General features: G+C 40.7%; 1 protein-coding gene across 1 annotated transcript in view; it reads left to right on the forward strand.

Annotated features, from left to right (window-relative positions):
• adgrl1a (adhesion G protein-coupled receptor L1a) overlaps window positions 1-20,479 on the forward strand; it is a gene marked incomplete at its 5' end in the record, with an annotated part of 65,329 nt that overhangs the window by 36,387 nt on the left and 8,463 nt on the right. Inside the window, 13 exons of the mRNA XM_079457555.1 lie at window positions 4,382-4,589; window positions 5,910-6,174; window positions 6,318-6,645; window positions 7,097-7,399; window positions 10,938-11,041; window positions 11,830-12,015; window positions 12,191-12,229; window positions 12,826-13,006; window positions 13,537-13,659; window positions 15,220-15,425; window positions 16,885-17,058; window positions 17,352-17,561; window positions 18,864-19,084. Of these exons, the coding sequence (XP_079313681.1) occupies window positions 4,382-4,589; window positions 5,910-6,174; window positions 6,318-6,645; window positions 7,097-7,399; window positions 10,938-11,041; window positions 11,830-12,015; window positions 12,191-12,229; window positions 12,826-13,006; window positions 13,537-13,659; window positions 15,220-15,425; window positions 16,885-17,058; window positions 17,352-17,561; window positions 18,864-19,084 (2,548 nt within the window). The remainder of the gene's footprint in view (window positions 1-4,381; window positions 4,590-5,909; window positions 6,175-6,317; window positions 6,646-7,096; window positions 7,400-10,937; window positions 11,042-11,829; window positions 12,016-12,190; window positions 12,230-12,825; window positions 13,007-13,536; window positions 13,660-15,219; window positions 15,426-16,884; window positions 17,059-17,351; window positions 17,562-18,863; window positions 19,085-20,479) is intronic.

Below are 20,479 nucleotides of genomic sequence, written 5' to 3' on the forward strand. Positions count from 1 at the left end.
CCTCAGTGTAACCTACATTACAGCTCCTGGTATTAATGCTGCATGAAGAAAGCTTTAACCTCGTGACACAGTATGAAGTTCACGAGCCGACACGTGAGTCTCACACATCACTTCCTCACAGCCAGACCGCTATTATTCAAAACTATCTACGGTAATGTTTACGGCATTAAATGTCACAAACCGCGCGGTCCCGGCTGACTCGCGGCCTGAAGGATTGACTCGTTCCAGTGGGTTTGAAGAATGTACGAGTGAGTTATTGGGGAAAGATGTGCGAGTATGTGTGTATGCGGTGGTGTGTTGCATTTGTCCCAATTTCCTTTTAAACTCAGGGTGCTCAGTCTTTCTTTTATGGGTCACCCACATAGAACGGGTCAATACAGTGTGTTGCCATTTCTCTCAGGACAGTACCTCTTCTCTGTTCTCATATGGGTCTATTGATCTGAGATTGTGCTCTTCTTTGCAGTAAGGGAGGTGTGTTTGTTTCTCTTTCATAGATCAACATGTTTAGCTGAATAAAAATGTAAAGGGGGGGATTCAGAGTCATTGTACATTTGTTTTTAATTTCAATGTAGTTTTGTAAACATTTTAAATGTGTTTGTATATATGTCTTTTTCAAGTTTTTGTCATTTTTTTATTTTATTTTGATGTAGAGAAATATAACAATCTAATATGAAAATGACAAAATCACATAAGAAAGAAAACCTATCAAAAAAAACCTAAATATTTATAAATGTACAATACAACTGAAAACAAATCTATAAGAACTCTGTATCCTCAGCCTTTAGATATTCATTCACCAACTATTTCACAGCAAAGAAAATATTTTTATATTAGTATTTTTCTGTATGTTTAAATGTAATTTTCATTTATATCATTAATAATTAAAAATATTACAATGCAATAATTTATATATATTTATATTTACAAATATTAAGTTAAAATTAAAAGCATTGCCCTTAAATTAGACTTTTTCCATTTATTGCTTAAGCAACATTTGTCATTTTTGTTTAGTTTAAGTTTTTAAATAGTTTTTAAGCAAATATTTGATTTGATTTAAGTTTTAATAGTTTAAGTAAACTAAAGCCACAACAACAGGTTTCTTCTTGTCTTTGCTGATCTGTTGCTAGTCTAGCCTGTGAATAAGTATAACTGAACAAAACTTTGTTTATCGTTCCGTTGAAGCTTCTTGTTGATATCAACCATGTAGTGCATCTCGGGAAATTATGAAGTTAACCACAGTAAGATATGTATAATTAACGGTGATTAACCATACCTATCTTCTACACTTTATCTGATGCGGCCGAATCAATGATAGCGACAACTAAATACACTCGTCCAGCGGGTGATCAGCAGATCGTATATTAACTCTAAGGAATATCACCTCCTGGCCTGGGAAAACAACTCTTACTGTAATACAGTACCACTTCAGTCTTATAACGAAATCAAGCAGTTTCAAGTGACGATTACGATGTGATCAATAAACACAGAAACAATTCTAGCGTGGCATACAAATTGGGGTTTATTGACTACGAAACAGAGGAAATAAACCAACTTACTAAACAATAATGAACACTTAGACAAACACACATGAAACGTAAAAGCAGTAAAGAATGAAAGTAATAGACAAAGTAAAAGTGGCAGTATTACATCAGCAATTCACATCTGCATAAACCATCAAGGACAATCTCCTTATTGAAAGGGGTAAAGCTTACGCGCAACTATTCATAAATAGATCAGATACTTGCATTGGCTTTGAGATGTGCTGGGACATGTTCTGGTCTGCGCTGATGGAAGTCCTGATGCGTTTAAAGCGAGCGGTGAGTCCGCTGGATTCTCCCTGAGAACCGGATTGGCTGACGAAGGAAGAGCGAACTTAGCCGAAGCAAACTGCCGGAAAGAAGGCTGTCTCCAGGGAGGAGACAGGTCTCGAGATATTGAAGGAACAGCAACGAGCACATTTTCTTCCGTGCATAGATGTTTTAACCCTGAGGGCGTCACGCCCCTCCAGAGTGGGCCATCCAATGTAGTGAGCTAAGTTTTTTGAGCGGGAAATGTTCCTTTGTCCGGCACAATAGCTCATTTGCATTTATGGTCACCTGGAAGTTTTGGCGCTGTAATATACTTAGATGAAAATAAAATGAGTATGGTATAAAATACCTTACTGTGCTATACACAGTCATTAAAAGAAGGAAAAGGAGAACATTTATGTATGTGACATTTATGTACATTTATGAATGATAGGGTTATTAGAACATTGACCCATCATTTGTACATGATGTAGGACACAATTATGAGCCTAGTTACGGTGTTACACCTATGCCTTTGATATTATGGTTAGGCTTGCATACCATGGGAACAAACATAACGGTAGAGATACAATTATTTACACTTTAAGCCTTTCTAAGGTGGCAAGAGGGGAGAAAGAGACATTCTTTGGTAGAATTTGAATCTCTCTATGGTCCTGGTACCACATGGCTTTTGTCACCTTATGACACACTAGAGACCCCCCCAAGAATGCCTTTTTAAGCTCGGGGAGAGTGTCGGAATGTGCCCTGGTCAGTCCAGATGGGTGATAGCTCGGCCACTTACGATCCCATGTGATGGCCTTTTGGTCCGACCAGACTCTACAACCAAAATGATGGCCTTTATCTGTAAAATTGCGTGCATGGGCATGTTTAGCAGTATGTGTTTGTGCCATTCACTAATTAAAAAACGCTTTCTGCATTCACCGTCTCGGCTTTTAGCACATATGTGTGTGTAAGTAACAGCAGTAAGTATCGCCTGTCTGGGAAGCACATAGCCGATAGCAGGAAAGCCCCAATAGCGTTTCCCCCTGAGGTGTCCTCACCCTCCGCGCTCCCCAGTGCAGATGATTTCTGCTTTCTCCAAAGACACTTTCCACCCTCAGCCGTCGATTGGTTCTCTCGTGCCCTCTCAGTCTGGAAGTGAGAAAGTGCGTCAGCCGACTAATTCACACCAGTCCCAGGTGAACGACCTCCTTTGGAGAACAGCTATAGAAGTTTATGTGTGTGTGTCATGCTCAAGCACTAGTATGAGATGAAAGATGAGCACTTCAGGTGTTTTGGTACACGAGCGGCATTTAAACATTTCTCCTTATCCAATATAAAAAACATGAAAACCCATTTTGGCATTACAGCGATGTTTTACGCTGAGGAAATGCCACAGCTTCAGACGGAAACTAAAGAAAACCCTGCTGGAAAAACAGCTCATACCAGTTTAAGGTGTTAAAGGGGTTTATCCACGGTGGTCAGATCTCCAGATTGACCAAGATGGTCTTATAAGGTTGAAAACAAATCCATCCACTTGGACCAGCTGATGACAATACATGACTAGTTTATCATCTTAACTGGTCTGGAGCCTGTTTGGTCACGATGCTCTAAAAAACAAGTCTACCGGCTGGTAGATAAACCATCTAGATCAACTTGAACCCTCTTATGGCATGAATGATAAGCCATGTCCAGCTAGAAATGATGTTAGCTGAGCTAGCATTACATTTACATTAATTCATTTGGCAGACGCTTTTATCCAAGTAGCTATTACAAGTAGTTTTTTTATACAGTGGCACATTACTGCAGAGCAATCAGGGGTAAGGTGCCTTGCTCAAGGGCCCTTCAGTCATGACCTTCTGATCACAAGCCCAACGCTCTAACCATTAGGCCACAGCTGACCCTACAGCATAAGAAACTGGTTTGTGGTGCATGGTAGGTTTGTTGCTGGTCCAAGGTGGTCCGACTTTTCTGACCTGCTTGATCAAGATGGTCTACGATGTTAGAAACTCTGGCCAGTCGTCAAGCTGACAGAGACCATCTAGACCAGTTTGGACCTGTTTAGAACCATAAGTGACATGTCTGGTCCAGCTGGAAACAATGTGAAAGTCGGCTAACATGAGAAGCTGGTCTCCCTTCTGTTTTTCCAGCAGGGACGCTGAAGGAGGGCAGCGTTAAAAAGCGATTCCCGGCAATGTATGAGCACCAGCAGCCAGGATTCTGTCATCTCCCCTCACCAGCCTGTAGTCCAGTGTGCAGATACTTGACTAATGAACATTAACACTCTTTCATTAGAAGAATGCTCATTTATCTCATGTCCTCTCTCCCATTTCTCTCTCCCTCCCTCTCTTTCTCTTTCTGGCTGCCTCATTCTCTTTCACATTCACATCCCTCATGTCCTCCCACCACTTCACTATCTTTCTTTATTCGTCATCTCTCCGTTTGTCTTCCCATCAAATCTCTCCTCCCTTTAATCCTCTCACGCCATCGTTCTGTGCATTCTTGCCGTCCCCTCCTTGTTATTTCATCTCTCCTTCTCTTTGTGTCTCTCTCTCTTTCTCTTTGCTGTATCCCTCCGTCTTCTCCATCTCCAGTCTTTGTGTGTCCTGGGACTCTGTTAAGAGTGCAGGCAGCTAGTTTGCTGCAGGAGGCGGAGCATCAGTCGGGGGCATGGTGTAAGGATCCCCTGCAGTCTGGTGACCGCCTTTACGTCATGCCCTGGACTCCGTACCGAACAGACATGCTTTACGAGTATGCTTCGTGGGAGGACTTCAAGCAGAATCGAGCCACGACCACCTACAAGTGAGTGTTGACCACAGCTAGGGACCAGAACCGAGCTTGGATACGGTCTGAAAACTTCTTTGATTGGGTTTTTGCAGGACCATTGGCTGGACTATCTCTTTAATCATGTCAAGTTCACGCAAACATTAAAATTATATCATGAATTCCTCACTCTCTAGTTGTTCCAAACCTGTATACATTTCTTTGTTTGGTTGAACACAGAGAAAGATAATTGGACGAATTCTTGAATACCAAACCGACCCCAAGTGCTCTAGACCTTTTTGCTTTCCTACATTCTTCAATTATAAAGTAATTTTGTCAATGGGGTCCAAGAACTGTTTGCTTACAAGCATTCTCCCAAATGTCTTTCTCTGTGTTCATCAGAACGAAGACATTTATATAGATTTGGAAGAACTTGGTGAGTTGTCTTTAAAGGGTTCATACAAATATAAATATTCTCAACTCCATGCAATCCCAGATGCATCTGACTTCCTTTCTTCAGCTGAACTCCAAGAGATTTTTAAATGTGTCACTTTATGTCTATAAAAGCACATATATCCAATAAGTATAATTCCAAATGACTCCAGTGGGTTAATAAATGTCTTCTGAAGTGAAACTACTGTAGGTGTGTGTGAAAAAGCATTAATATTTTGAGCTTATTTAGAGAAACTGAAACCAATACAAGCTCATAAGAGGGCTACAATTTGTGACTACAAACTTCAAATCTTATTTGTCAGGACAAATCTGAAATAACAAATCAAATCACATTTATTGTCACTCAACCGTATACACAAGTGCAACAGTAGGTCAAAACCTTGTGCAGTTCCAACCAATATAGCAGCTTTAACAGTGACTGAAGAACCAATGAAATTTAAAGTTACAGACATTTTGCCATATTGAATATAGCGTTCTTATTGGTTTAAATTGAGCTAAATATGTCCAAATTACTAAACATTTTTTCACACACACCTATTTTTTCACTTCAGAAGACATTTATTAACCCACTGGAGTTGTGCTTTTTAAAGCTTTTACAATCTGGGACCCCTGAAGTGCCGGATATGTTTGTGTTTAGCAGAAGAGAAGAAGGCATACATCTGCCACTACAAGAGGATGTGCAAATTAGAATTGTAACTGTTCCATTTTGGTACGTTTGCAGTACTGTGAACTAGTGGCACAAAAACAACACGCTTCCCCTTTAAGGTTTTCTGAAAGCAACTTGTGATTCTCATGTGACTGTGAGACCTGTAGGGGGTTTGATTTATTTCCAGATCACAGGTTTTTGGAAGTGCAGCAAAAATTATTAAGAGTATTTATAGCAAATGTCAAACTCTTCTATCACAGGCTGCCAAATCGCGTGGATGGAACAGGCTTCGTCGTGTACGATGGGGCTGTGTTTTACAACAAGGAACGCACGCGCAACATTGTGAAGTACGACCTGCGCACACGCATCAAGAGCGGAGAAGCCATAGTTAATAATGCCAACTATCATGACACGTCGCCGTACCGCTGGGGGGGCAAATCCGATATTGACCTTGCGGTGGATGAAAACGGTCTATGGGTTATCTACGCCACAGAGGCCAACAATGGAAGGCTGGTGGTCAGTCAGGTCAGTGTCAGAGAACAGCTCTCGGATTTCAATTCAGATCCAAATGTTGAGTATCTTCCATTTTTTAGAACTGTGGAGTAATCAAATGATTTGTCGTATCACATGAACAAGATGGAAATCTGAAGCGTTTCCCTCTCTTTTAGGTTAACCCCTACACCCTGCGCTTTGAGGGAACCTGGGAGACAAGCTTTGATAAGCGCCTGGCGTCAAACGCCTTCATGGCGTGTGGAGTTCTGTACGCCGTGCGCTCCGTGTATCAGGACGATGACAGCGAGGCGGGTGGAGATCTGGTGCTGTACGCATACAACACCAACCGAGGGCGGGAGGAGCCCGTCAGCATCCCCTTCCCCAACCCATACCAGTACGTCTCATCCATAGACTACAACCCACGAGACAACCAGCTTTACGTCTGGAATAACTACAATGTGCTTCGCTACCCCCTGGAATTCGGCCCGCCAGACCCCACCGCTGGTAAGTGACAGAGAAGGAGAGATTTCAGCGGGGAGCTGTGGATAACAGACAGTTTGATCTGTTAACGTCAACGTTCTGTTAGCGTTCCCCTCTGTGCCTTCGATACGTTGTCTTTATGGTTGAATTAGCAGTGGTCATTAGTTTATTTTGTCAGATCAGAAAAAAGATTTCTAATCAATTATTCATTTTCATCTTTTCTTGGCATGAACATTCCCTCTCTCCGTCTGTTTCTCGTTCTATCCAGTTCTCCTGGGATTCGGGGAACATATAGTCATGCATTAAAATCTCACAAACTCTCTTGCTGCTTTAGTTTTCTTCTGATAGACTTTCTCACATTCCATTTGCGAGATGCATCAAACATTTAGCTTTTGTTTTGTCTTCTTTTCCCAAGGTAGGTGTTCTCTTTCTCAAACTCTCGTTGAGTCTCAAGTCTTGTCGTTTTCCCTTTCAGGTCCACTGGTCACCACACTGACGAGCAGTAGTACCACCGCCGCAGCAAGACCCATCACTTCCAGTTCCATTCCCTCCACCATGCGACCTTTGCCCCCTACTGCTCACCCAATAGGGGCCATCAACAAGGCGCCAGACCTGAGACCCATCACCGCCACTGTGCCGGTGACCCGCAGGCCGCTGCGGGTTCCACCCCAAGGCCCGGAGGTCCTGGGATGTGAAGCACGCGTGGCCCGAGGGGTGCAGTGGCCCGCCACCCAGAGAGCAGAGACCGTTGACAGGCCGTGTCCTAAGGGATCGCTGGGTAAGTGACAGAGATGGGCTGACTGTCTATTGAAAGATTACAAGCGTGTGGTGGTGTGTGTTAATGTGATCTGAGTGTCCTAAGCAGGCGCAACTTGATGAGCTGCTAGTGTAATTTTTCTGTCCTCTCTGATATGGTGTTTCTAACGATATACTGAGTGGAATTTTTGCATTGTTGGCAAGGATAGAAAAATATACCATAAACTAATCATAATTTGAAATAGTATGCGGTTTAGTAAGGTTATAGTAAGGTTTGTTGTACTTTTTGTAGGTAACTACATTAATGTATTTAAGTGGGTCACATATTTATATGTAATACATTTTTATACACTACCCCTTCAAAAGATTCGATATGATTACTTTTTCCAATTTGTAGAGTAATACTGAAATCATTAAAATTGTGAAATAAAAACAGTGGACTATGGGTATTATGTTGTAACAAAAAATCTATCAATCATAACTTGTTCAGTCATCCATTTTGAAAACATTTCTTTAATAAAAACATTTATTTTTGAAAATGAAAACATTTTTTTCTATAGTTAAATTAAATAATTTGACGATTTAATTATTTTGTGGGTGACACATTTGCAACGGAGACAACTAATACTCATATAAAACACCCAAATATTTCAACAAACAACATAAAAGTGATGATCGGATATATTTTATATTTTTCACCTTATATTGAGACACAAAATTGCTATTACTAAAACTGTTCAATTACAATTATTTCATAGGAAATGTACAATAAATGTACAAACAAAATTTAGCATCCTGTATTTTGAAATTGTAGTTTTTATATAATTATTTTCTTCTTCATTATTATTTTATTTTATTATTTCTTATGTCTCTACTAAAATGTAGTTTCTGTAAAGCTGCTTTGCTGCAATGCAATGGATCATTTTTGAAAGCGTTATCGAAAAAAATGTGTCGACTTGAACTGAAAAACATTTCTGCACAAAGATCAGCATACAGAAACTAGATGTGAATCTGTAAATCTTTTTAGAAAGTTCTTGTCCATATAAACGTATTCTCAACACGGCACAAAAAACAATGACTTAACATTTCACTACTCATTGGAGAAAAGTTGCTTGCGACTCTCATAAGTTGATTAAAATACCGTCGCGCTAATGATAAATGTAATTACGTTAGTAGCATCCAACTTTAGGAAGTTTTAGCTCCACACTGAATAGACGTCGCTCGACTCTTTAATGTGCTGCACCTGGCAGAAATGTGCTAGAACGTTCTGAAGTCACCGGGAGTCATGGGATTGCAGGAAGGAAGTGTGCATGCGTGCATGGTGATGATGAAAAGGTCACGCTGTGTTTGTTGAGACGGCTTTGTGTCGAAGCGTTTGTTGTGTTTGGTCTGCACACCTGCATTGTGTATGCACATCTGTGCGTGAGTATACGCTCCTTTGCTTTGTATCTTGTGCGCTTCATGTTCCTCCGCATCTCTGTGGTCGCTCCAGCTGGCAGTGCCTCATGGGACTTGCAGATAAAAGGCAGTCCCTTGCAAATGAAGGAGCCATCTTCAAACTCAGCATGGGTTAGCCCACAGAAACTCCAGAATTATAAAATGAATCTGTAGAAATGGTAGAGATGACAACCCCGTACACACAGCCGCTGCGTCAGATGCCTCACGGAAGAAAATACCCCCTGCGTTAGCATCCTTCTACAAAACGCCTTCGTTCTTCTGTCACCTTTTTACCGGCGCTAAAATGACAGACATGTTCAATTACTAGCAGCTTCAATTGGCGAATGCTGGCAGATCTTTCAAAGCCGATCTAATGTGGATGAAGGAGTGAAGAGCAGGGGAAAGCAGACAGGGACAGAGAGAGAGAGAGAGAGAGAGAGCGAGGAAATACAGATGCTGCTAGTGCCACTCCACCCCTTCATCTCTCTCTCTCTCTCTCTGTGTGTTTTTTTGGAGGTGTTTGTGTTGTGGTTGCTGGAAAGGCCTGTAGTTGTTTGATCACAGCATGTTGTCCTCTCTGTGAACTCGGCTAACTAAACAGCCCAACTTAACAGAAAACGAGGAGTGGCAGAAGGTTTCTCCCTCGAGGTGTTTTCTCAGCGTTCAGAGGTGATGTCTTCAGCTGGTGTGAGCCCGCACAAGTGTGTGATGGCATTCATGTGTCAGCAAAGTCACTTCCGCACAGAAGAAACGTGTTTTTGGTGGAAGCGTTCACGGTGAGCTTCTCAGCACCTCTTACTCTCTCGATCTCTCATGTTCTCTCTCACTCCCTCGAGCATCAACCGTGCGCTCGGTTTGAATGTTCAGGCTTAAATTTGTTGGTTCCTTTGCAACTCCTGAAGAGCGATGAAATTAAAAGTGATTGTATCATGTATACTTGCACGCCTTTGGTATGTCATAGAATAAAGCAAAAAAGCCGTGGAAAGGGCCTGATGTTCCTGTGACAACAGTTGCGAACATTATTAAGAAGTTAAAGGTCCATGGAATTGAAGCCAACCTCCCTGTGTTGTTTATACACATTTATACACATTTGGAACAACTGGAAGGAGAATAAATAATGACAGAATTTAGATTTTTGGGGGGAATGTATCCCTTTAATGGGCATTAATGTTGACTAGTGGCCTTTTTTTATGAAGTCTTGCTGTTGAAATAGCAAAAATGAAAGGCTGTCTAGACATCAGGGATTTCGATATGGAGATCAAGGTTAGGATGGTGTTTTTTTCATAGTCCTAAAGTAAACCATTAAACGTTTAGTACTTTTTTTGTTTTCCTTTGGCGTTTGGAGCCGGAAACGGTGTATCACCTTCCATATATGGTGATGAGTGATGTCAGATCTTCCAAGTTTGTCAATCGCTCTGTGTGAAGCCTCTCCTTCCGTAACACTTACTTACTCCTATTGGTCAAGCTGGCCCAGCCTGTTTTGATTTGACTCAACATTGACTTTTTGTGGTATTTTGTGACAATACAGCGACATTACACATGACATAAATATAAAATGTGAGAAACCATAATAGGACCCCTTCAGTTTTGTCAGTTTGCCTTTCAATAAAAAAAATTCTGTAAATACAATGATTTAAGGGTGTCATTAAATCTAACGGTAACATGCCTCCTCATAATAATTGGGTGTTAATAACCTGTATACATATAATGAGTGGAAAACAACACTATTTTACAAAATTGTAAATAATGTGTAATCCGTCAAAAGTACCTCAGGATTTAATAGTATGAAAAATTATTCACAATTATAATTCTGAACAGTAGGGCTGCTCAAGGTTATCAAATTATTCACGATTATTTTGGCCAATATACAGATCACGGTTATTTAACTTGAAATCAACATGAAATTAAATGTAATACGCAATATGTAATACATCAATTATTTAGTTTTTTTTGTAATCGTTGGAAGCCAAAATGGATGATTACGAATAACCACGATTTATTGCACGGCCCTATTGATCGGTAATAGTAACACATGCTACGCAAAATATGCCTATTATTGTATTAATATGACAATATTTTTTTTTTGTCTTTCATTCTACGACTTTCCCATCTTCTGTTCTCAGGAATCGCATCCTTCCAGTGTCTGTCGTCTCCTGTGATGTGGAATGCTCGCGGTCCTGATCTGAGTAACTGCACCTCGCCGTGGGTCAACCAGGTGGCTCAGAAGGTGAGACCACTAAGAACTTCGCACTGGAAGTGACCTCTCCCTCTCGCTGTACTGCTCTGTTCGCTAGCTCAGCTGATATGATTTTGGTCCCAGCTCACATTACCGCACACAGGTCATTCTCTTGACATGATCTGGAACAAAATCTCTTTTAAAAGGAGTTTGAAAGCATCTCTGTGTAAAGTCACGCCGCACACATTAAGGACAGAGCGTTTCTGTTTTGACATATCACTATACTTGCTGTTACAAAATGTGATAAATTATGTTTGCTGAGGTCCACTTTCAATGTCAGTCAATGTCAAAAATTCTTCATAAACCTTTATCATTGTGACGGCTTTACCAAACTATCCGCGCCGAAGCCAGGATATTTGTAGTGTAAATGTGGGTGGATTGGTAATGTTTCTGAAAATTTCTGAGAGTTCACTTAGCGATGGGAGATTGTAAATAAAAAAAACATCTCCATCACTGTGCGTTGGTGCCGTCACACTAACCAAAGCTTTTGTACGTGTCTAGTGTTGACATATTTACCGTACGGCCATTACAGTCTACATCGCCGCTTTCAAATAGTCCGAGCAATCTTATCGCATTTCACGCTTTCGTTGATTCCCCTTTTCATTTTTTGCAATAGCTTGATTTAGAGCGTCATTAATGACTTTCTGTCTTTTGTCTGCGCGTCCCGCAGATAAAACCCAGAAACCCCCGGCTCACACCCCCACGGTGCACGGCAGGGGTCTAAGCTTTACAGACCAGACTGTGTGTGTTTATATACAGTGTGTGTGTTCACTGTGCAGATAAAAAGCGGTGAGAACGCAGCAAACATCGCCGCCGAGCTGGTGAACCACACGCAGGGCCGTATTCACGCTGGTGATGTCAGTTCTTCAGTCAGACTCATCGAGCAGCTATTGGATATATTAGATGCTCAGCTGCAGGCCCTCAGACCCGGGAATAAAGAATCGGCAGCCAGGAACTACAATAAGGTGCTTCACACACACACACAAACACACACTTGCCCTTTAAACAAACCCTTCATGTTCTGTTTGTTGCCACATCAATGTACCTGGCTCAGGAACGCCCTTGAAACTCACAGGCGCGACATGACGGAGTGTTTGACGGTTTGCGCGAGACTGAAAGCTGTTTTGTTGTGTTTTGCAGTGGCAGAAGAGAGAACGGACCTGCCGGGCTTACGTTCAGGTATTGTATTTGTATCTAGTGACACATTTTGTATGAATATCTGTGCGGAATATAAAATACTTTGTTGATGTATGATCAAAGGCCTGAGTATGTAAAAATGTATACACAAGAACATATAAATATTAACATGAATTTCTCGATCTTGGTATTATTGAATTGATTATTATTTATTTTAATTATTATATATATTTGGTGTGTTTCATGGGCCTTTAAAGGCATTCCCATAATTCATTTTAAAAGACGTACTGTTCAAAATATAACATTTTATTACAGGGTGGCATTACGACTACCTTTGTCGTGCATAAAGACATTATCTAAAATAATATCCACACCTTAAAGGAATGTTGTTCATTGCAGCGGACTGGTTCTCTCTCTGATGCGTGTGTGTGAGAGACGTGTAGTAGTGATGACATACTGTATGTTATGCCTAAGGCTTTCTTTAAGCATCCCTGTCATGTATATCGTTTTTAAAGCTGTTGCTTCTCAGTAAAAATGAAACAATAGCACTGATGTGACTGAGATATATTTTATGATGTCTAATGTCATGTGCCATTATAGCTAACTTTGACTGTACTATATGTGTTGCGTGTGTGCAGGCGGTGGTGCAGACTGTGGATAATCTCTTGCGTGTCGAGGCTTTAGAGTCATGGCAGGACATGAACAGTACCGAACAGGCTCATACCGCCACCATGCTGCTGGACGTCATGGAGAAAGGTGCCTTCCTGTTGGCCAACAACATGTACAACAACCACTTCTCAGACCACGCTGCCAACGTCGGTGAGTAATGCTGTGTTTGTGTGTTTTGACGCTTCCATGAAGATGAGAAAATATCTAGAAGTAACGATACTGCGAACTTTAACTGTTTCGTTAGTAAATTGAGAAAATGTATTCCGTCCAACTGTTAACTCATTTGATGTAATTTGACCTAAACTAATGGAAATCTTTGAATATATGAAAACGTGAAAACTGTACTATTAAATTTTGAAAAATTAAATGATAAAAATCTATTGAGTTTCTGTCAAAGAATTATTCCAGGTCAAATAAAAAAGTCATCATTGACGGAAATTCTACTCTATGACTAGTATAAACCGAATAACTTACGGCAACAATAATAATAAACGTAATAACTTAATGACTAAAGAGTATTTCCAGTGTTACTGTAAGAATTTGTTGAGCATTCGTGTCTTTGATCATAGTTTTGTTGTAGCCTCGTGTATATCTCCCATTGGACGAAGAATTAGTCTAATAAATGGCCTCATGGTCCTATTATGGTTTATCATTACAGTTCAATCTCTGTGTGTGTTTAGATCTGGAGGTGCGTGTACTGAACACAGAGACGGACTCTCAGGACTTGTTTTTCCCTCAGAACGGCCCCAGCGACAGCAGCATCCAGCTCTCAGCGTCCACATTCAAACAATACAGCCGCAATGGTCAGTCTCTCTCAGTCTCTCTCTCTCTCTCTCTCTCTTCTCCAGCCTTACTGTCATCCCTCCCTCCGACGGGACCTCATTGGTATTCTTAACATTGCGACAGCACATACACACATTTGTGTTTCTCTTACGGCGGAGACTTTCCACTGACTTGCATTGCTCGTGTACTGTTCGCTAAATCTGCTCCTTTCACAAACCTTTCCGCTTTTGAACCTTTTCATCAAGACATCGTTTAATGTGGTTATTGAGTCGTTTCCTTTTTGGCTGTGTACATTTATTCTCGCATTTATTCACAATAATGTTGGCAAACCGGACCCCCGCACACACACATCAATAAAAACGCACAAAATGTTAATCGTGAGCCTTGCCGACGTTCCGCTTTGATTTCTTGTTGCACTTTGATGATAATTAAATTCAGTCGTACAAAGAGTGCAAACGACTTGAGTTGTATTAGCCCCATCTGGATTTCATTTCTAAATAAATTTGCCATTAAAGGCGTCTTTCTCTGATAAGTTTCTCCATCATTTACTGATCAATGAGAGTCCCGCTGTAGGAAATTGGAGTATTGAACTCGGTCACCTGCGACATTGCTTTTCGCAAACGTTTTAGCAATTACAATAGCAGCCAACGGAAGATTACTGAATATTAGCATGTTTCTAATGACGGTCTAAATAGTTCATGTTTTAGAAAATAAATTGCATACGCATTTCAGTGTGTCGCTTATTTGTGACGTTCGTTAATTGCTTTGTATAAACATATGTTAAAAAAAACAATCTTATATCTATATTCTTGTTTATTTATGGAAATTTGAGCTTGGGAATGGTGCCACATAAATAAAACTAATTTAAAACGTGAAAGCAAACATACAACAATGTACGTGCACACTTTATATATGAATATAAATGAGATCACCGAGCCGCATCATGGCCCTGTCGCGCTCCGCATCTCGTTCCATCGTTTCACCGAAGCTTTTTCCACTCTGGTTTATGCGGTTACCGGTTAATGATAATAAAGCTAATCAGATTAACAAAAGCGCTGAGACTATTTCTTCCCTGATGGTTTCTTAACAGCGTTTTTAATCGAACAGCTCGAGAGGCGACTAGATTGCTATCATTTTCAGGCTGACGGAGCATCTCGACGCTGTTTATTTCTCCTCTCTTTACTTTCTCGTCTTAGTCTCCTACGCTTCTCCATCTTTCGGCCATCTTATCCTCCCGTCATCTCTCGCCACTCCTGCGTTTTGCCTTTTTTCAGGCTGCCTCGCCGTTGCCCGTCTCTCATCTGAGACTGGTCGGGCGGGGGAAGTGAGATTAGTATGATTGAAACAAACGCACATGAAATATGCATACGGCATACGAAGGAAACGCTGTGACTGAGCGCTGAATGGATGAATGTTCCATTGCCCTCCATATTAAAATCGCTTCAACCCTCGATCGCTCATTCCTCTCCCTTTCCAAATCATTTTAACCTTCACTCAGCTCGCTCTACAGATCGCTTCTGCTCGTAGTTGTTATTCATATCCTTCTGCCACTCAATAACTCGCTCTTTTTCTCTGAACAGGTCAGGTGAAAGTGGTCTTTGTGCTCTATAAGAATCTGGGTTCCTTTCTCTCCACCGAAAACGCCACCGTGAAGATGGAGATGGAGGCAGGGCCTGGTGGGCGGGGCCTGGCTGTGAATTCGCACGTCATAGCCGCATCCATAAATAAAGAGTCCAGTCGAGTGTTTCTGACTGAGCCTGTGGTGTTCACGCTTAGACATTTACAGGTACATTAAAACTGCACTAGATCACATTAGCGTTGGACAATAAGAGTCCTCAAGCAGAACGGATGTCTGTGTAAACTGTTCGTAAAAAACATTCTTGCGTAAATTGTTGCTTTTTGGCCTTTGGTGGTGTTGCATGCGAGAATGCTTGTCGTGAATGATACAATACAGAAATTTGGGCTGCTTGTGCTTGTAACGTTTTACAATTTTACTACGTTGCTCATGTTTTAACTTTACAGAATGTTACTCCTTAGGGAAGGAGTCACTGGATGTGTCCTGTTCACATATGTCATATAATATTTTATAGCAAAATACGAAAACAAACATTGTCTTCCAATGTATTTCCTTATTGAATTTCCTACAAATGAACTCTTGAGTTTAAAGGGGTCATATGACACGGCTAAAACGAATATTATCGTTTGTTTTAGATGTAACGCAATGTGTAAAAAAAACTGTATTTTCCACACACCGTGCACGTTTGTTTCTCCTCTTTGCTCCGATTCTCACAGAAGTTTATCAAAGCTCATCGCTATGAAACGCAAGGTGTGCTATGATTGGCCAGTTAATCAGTGCGTAGTTATTGGTCAAATACTGCAAGCGTGTGATGGAAATGTAACGCCTCTTACCATATTTGGAACATTTTTGGTACGCCCACCTTACATTTGAGCGATCTCCTAGAGCGTTCACACCAAACGCGGTAAAACAAGCTATTCGAGCATAGTTGGACACTTGAACATTCTGAGTTAACTCACTTCATTCGCGTCATGGGAGGGGATTCAACCAGGCGGCTCCAGTCTAGTTGCAAAATGGCTGACATGGATTTTGTTAAGAGGGTAGCTGCGAATTATGTGCCTTGGAAGGCTGAAAAACAGCGTAGACTCGTTCGGCCCCTTGTCTGGGTCCATCAGATCCTTCGAAGGCACAGTCCTCCATTGTTGTTTCCGGTTTCTGCCTCCGCTCGATACGTCATAATCACATCACAATTAAAGCAAACTCCTGATCGGTTAACGCGGCAATTCAAATTTTGAAAACCTGTGCGTCATTCGCCCGAACCGCTCAATTCGTGCAGCATAATTCACGCGAATCAGGCCGCAGAATGTCTAGCACGTCTTTGCATTGACTTAACATGTAAATCACTCGCGCTTAACGCTTTATTTGCGTCTGGTGTGAACGCACAGTTAGTCGTAGCATATATCCGAATTGACGTGGATTTATGGGAAATTTGCGTTTCAGGCAGGTCTGGGTGAGCATTGGCTTTTAGATTGAATGCATCTTATGTTCTGACACTTTAATATTTGCTAGTATAGTAGATTGTTTAACGTGTCTAAGACATGCATGGGCAACGTATAACACACCAAAGACACATAAAAACATGTATTAGCGCCACATGACCCCTTTAAAAGCACCCCCATCCAATCTCAAATACACTGAATTGAATATATTTGTATTTGTGGGTCTGCAGCTTGAGAATCATTTCACCCCAAACTGTTCCTTCTGGAACTACTCGGAGCGTTCGATGACAGGTCAGTGGTCATCGCAGGGCTGTCGGCTGATGGAAACTAACAGCACACACACAACTTGCTCTTGTAGTCATCTGACCAACTTTGCGGTGCTGATGGTACACCATGAACCTGATGTAAGCTCGCACGCTCACACTTTACATTTATCAGCAGCTCAAAAACAAATCTGAATATAGCCTCGTACACATAAACACCTCCGCCCGCTCGGCTCAGTGCGCATATAGGCACAGAAGAGCAAAATATACAAACAAATGCACTGCAATTTCAGCTTGACATTTATCAGTTTTCATATGTCCTCTGTAGAAGTCACTTTCCCTCAGGCAGCCTATCAGTTTGTACCATATCCTTATCATTTGCCTTATCCATCCATCTCTCTCTCTCTCTCTCTCTCTCTCTCTCTCTCTCCCAGTATCCTGGCAGGATGCATGAGTTGATTCTCTTTGTGATCACATGGGTGGGAATTGTCATTTCTCTGGTGTGTCTTGCTATATGCATCTCCACCTTCTGCTTCCTGCGAGGCCTGCAGACCGACCGCAACACCATCCACAAGAACCTGTGCATCAACCTCTTCATCGCTGAGCTCCTCTTCCTCATCGGCATTGACAAGACGCAGTACCACGTAAGTTGGCCTTGTCCGCTGTCATGATGGGTTTCTATTCCCATTTCTTTCCTGTTCTTTCTGAGCGTGTCATTGTTTTAAATGTCTGGTTGAATGTCGGAAAGCAAAACTTTCCAGACCCAAAAGAAAGAAAGATTTCAGATTACAGATATTTTTTATCAGCTGGATTATTTCTCCTCGTTCATCAATGAGAATACATGGAGATCAAATGGAAGTAACTTGTGTCTCAGTTATTTCATATGAGAAAAAGAACCACAAATCTCACAAATGTCTTTATTAGAGATCTCAAAAATGTCACAAACCGAGCTCAGATTTGCATGTGTGCAATTTAAATTAAATATTGTTGACGTTTTCACTATAAACCCAAACATCTCTTTTAATGTCATTGCATGTAACATGCAACCTTTAATGTCATTGCATGTAACATACAACGAAATTTCATGTCTCTCATAAAAAGTGCATTCTCTTTTTCGACCAAATTGACCTAAATCCAGATTATTTTACCTCTACAACCTACATTCATTTTACACCTCCACACTGACCATACAGTAGATTTGATCAACTGTCACATACGTTTCTGTATAAAATTTTTGTTTAGTGATACAGTTTTCCTCCGGCATACAGTACATACTGTAAAAATTATTTTTAATTATTTATATAATTATTAAAGTTAATATTCAGGCTAAAATTTTAACTTTGAAAACCTTTCTGTTTATTGAATAGAAAAAAATTGTTGGACTTAAAATTATTGGGAAAACTAAATGAAAATGGAAAGGTTGCCACAGAAATAAACTTAAAAAAGTTTAAAGCAATAAAATTATTATAATAAGCAAATGCTGAAATAAAGTTGACGCAAATTAATCTTATATAACAACATAAAAAATAAATAATTAAATGACAAAAGCATTAACAAAATGGTTAATTCTACTAAAAATGTAAACATCGAACAATAAAAGCTAAAAAGACATATTAATACAACCAAAAACAAAGCTATAGGCCTAAATGAACTCCGTATTACTGTATAGCTTTATCAAAGGCAGCCGGTACTTTCATACATTGCTTCTTACCGCAGGCAAAGGTTTTTTAAATCTAATGCTAAAACGTGTCAGAACCAAATGTATAATTTAAAAAATGTCCCTGGCAGATGTAATGCTTGATACGCCCGTGCTGCATTGTAAGGAGTTATGTCCAATGTCATGTCCCCAACTGCAGCGTATAATATCTGCCTCTTTCTCAAATGTCATTTCTTCTCCACGGATCTCTTTTCTAACTGTCTCTTCCAATCCTTTTGTCCGATGGCAGATCGCGTGCCCCATTTTTGCAGGTCTGCTGCATTTCTTCTTCCTGGCTGCGTTCTCCTGGATGTGTTTGGAGGGTATTCAGCTTTATCTGATGCTGGTGGAAGTCTTCGAGAGCGAGTACTCCCGGAAGAAATACTATTACCTGTGTGGCTACTGCTTTCCCGCCCTGGTCGTGGGCATCTCGGCAGCCATCGACTACCGCAGCTACGGGACTAAGAAAGCGTACGTGTGAATCAGTCTATTTGCACTTTGCCGTACAAGTGCCGCTGGTTTCCGAGCAGAGGTCACGACCCTCTTTTAAATCAGTTGAAGTCATTTAAATGGGCTCTATCAAAGCGTCTCTAGGGGCATTTACATTCTAAATAGTCCACCATTGACCGTCCCAAGAGAAGGCACCTTTGGATTTGCTGGTATCGCAGGGTTTAGAGTCTAAAGTTGTTGTCATGGTGAATTGAATAGTTGGGGATTGTGAGGAAATGGCCACGGTGTGGTATAATGCAGGTCTAAATGAGCTTTAACATCTTGTGAATTATACTAACCCATTTTTTCGGGTGACCAGCATGACTTTAAATACTCAGCCCGCGTGTGTATGTACATTCATATATTTATATTCTGGTATGAAAAGAACTCGTAAATATTTTAGGAGGTGGCTAACCAGCACCTTACCTCATCCCAAGCCCAAAGATCACAGCCGCAAAGGATAATTTAGCTAAAAACGTGAGTTTCAGGAGGTGGCAAAGCAACGATAAATGTCCGTGGCCTTCTTTAGTGCATAGTGCCACCTACTGTGATGAAAGAGTGAAGAGAAATGTCTTTATTTCCTTATTATCACTCTTCCTAATAAATCTCCATACTGCACTCACTCGTTTTCCGCCATTTGGGCCATCATATAAGATATTACTTATAAATAAAATGTTTTGCCAGTTATCTGACTTTTTTGTACGCCACGTGACTTGTAAATATGACAAAAAGTGTTTCCTTTGCAGTTTTGCGAAATATTCCTTTATCGTATTGCCTGAATAAACACCTCATGCGAGCGTGTTTTTGCGATACATGATTTTTGTTTCCATTTAAATTTGCGTATTTTGAAGGGTAATGGAAACGTAATTTATGTCACAAAATACCTTAAGACTGTGTTGATATGTGACAGCACCAAGGCTTTGTAAGCAGAAAAACAAGATTTACACTTCTTTGACCATTCGAATAAGTTCTCTGGCTATTATTCACTGTCTGAGTGGGTTTCAACATACCCAATATTGGTCACTGGTCTGTTCAGATAGTGTTTCATGGATAAAACAATGCTAAATCTAAATACGCTATGCGCTAACTCTTTTCTGTTGAAGAAACTTACCCACGTTCAGCAAGAGAACCAAAAGAGAATAATATATTTTTTTGGGCTTAAAAGCGGAGTCTCTGTTCTCTCATTGGATGTATTGTATGTTCATATATTCAGTCTGTATGCTGGTGGCCATGAAAGTTTGGTGAAAATGATCAAAAATGCTTGCGCTGGCTGACAACTTTAAAGCTAGCAAACGAAGTCGGGGAGTTCACCCCAAAATAAAAATTTAAGTCAATGTTGTTTGGTAAAGATCTTCTTTTGTGTTCTGCACAAGAAAG

Source organism: Barbatula barbatula (assembly GCF_947034865.1).
Source record: "Barbatula barbatula genome assembly, chromosome: 5".
NCBI lineage: Eukaryota > Metazoa > Chordata > Actinopteri > Cypriniformes > Nemacheilidae > Barbatula > Barbatula barbatula.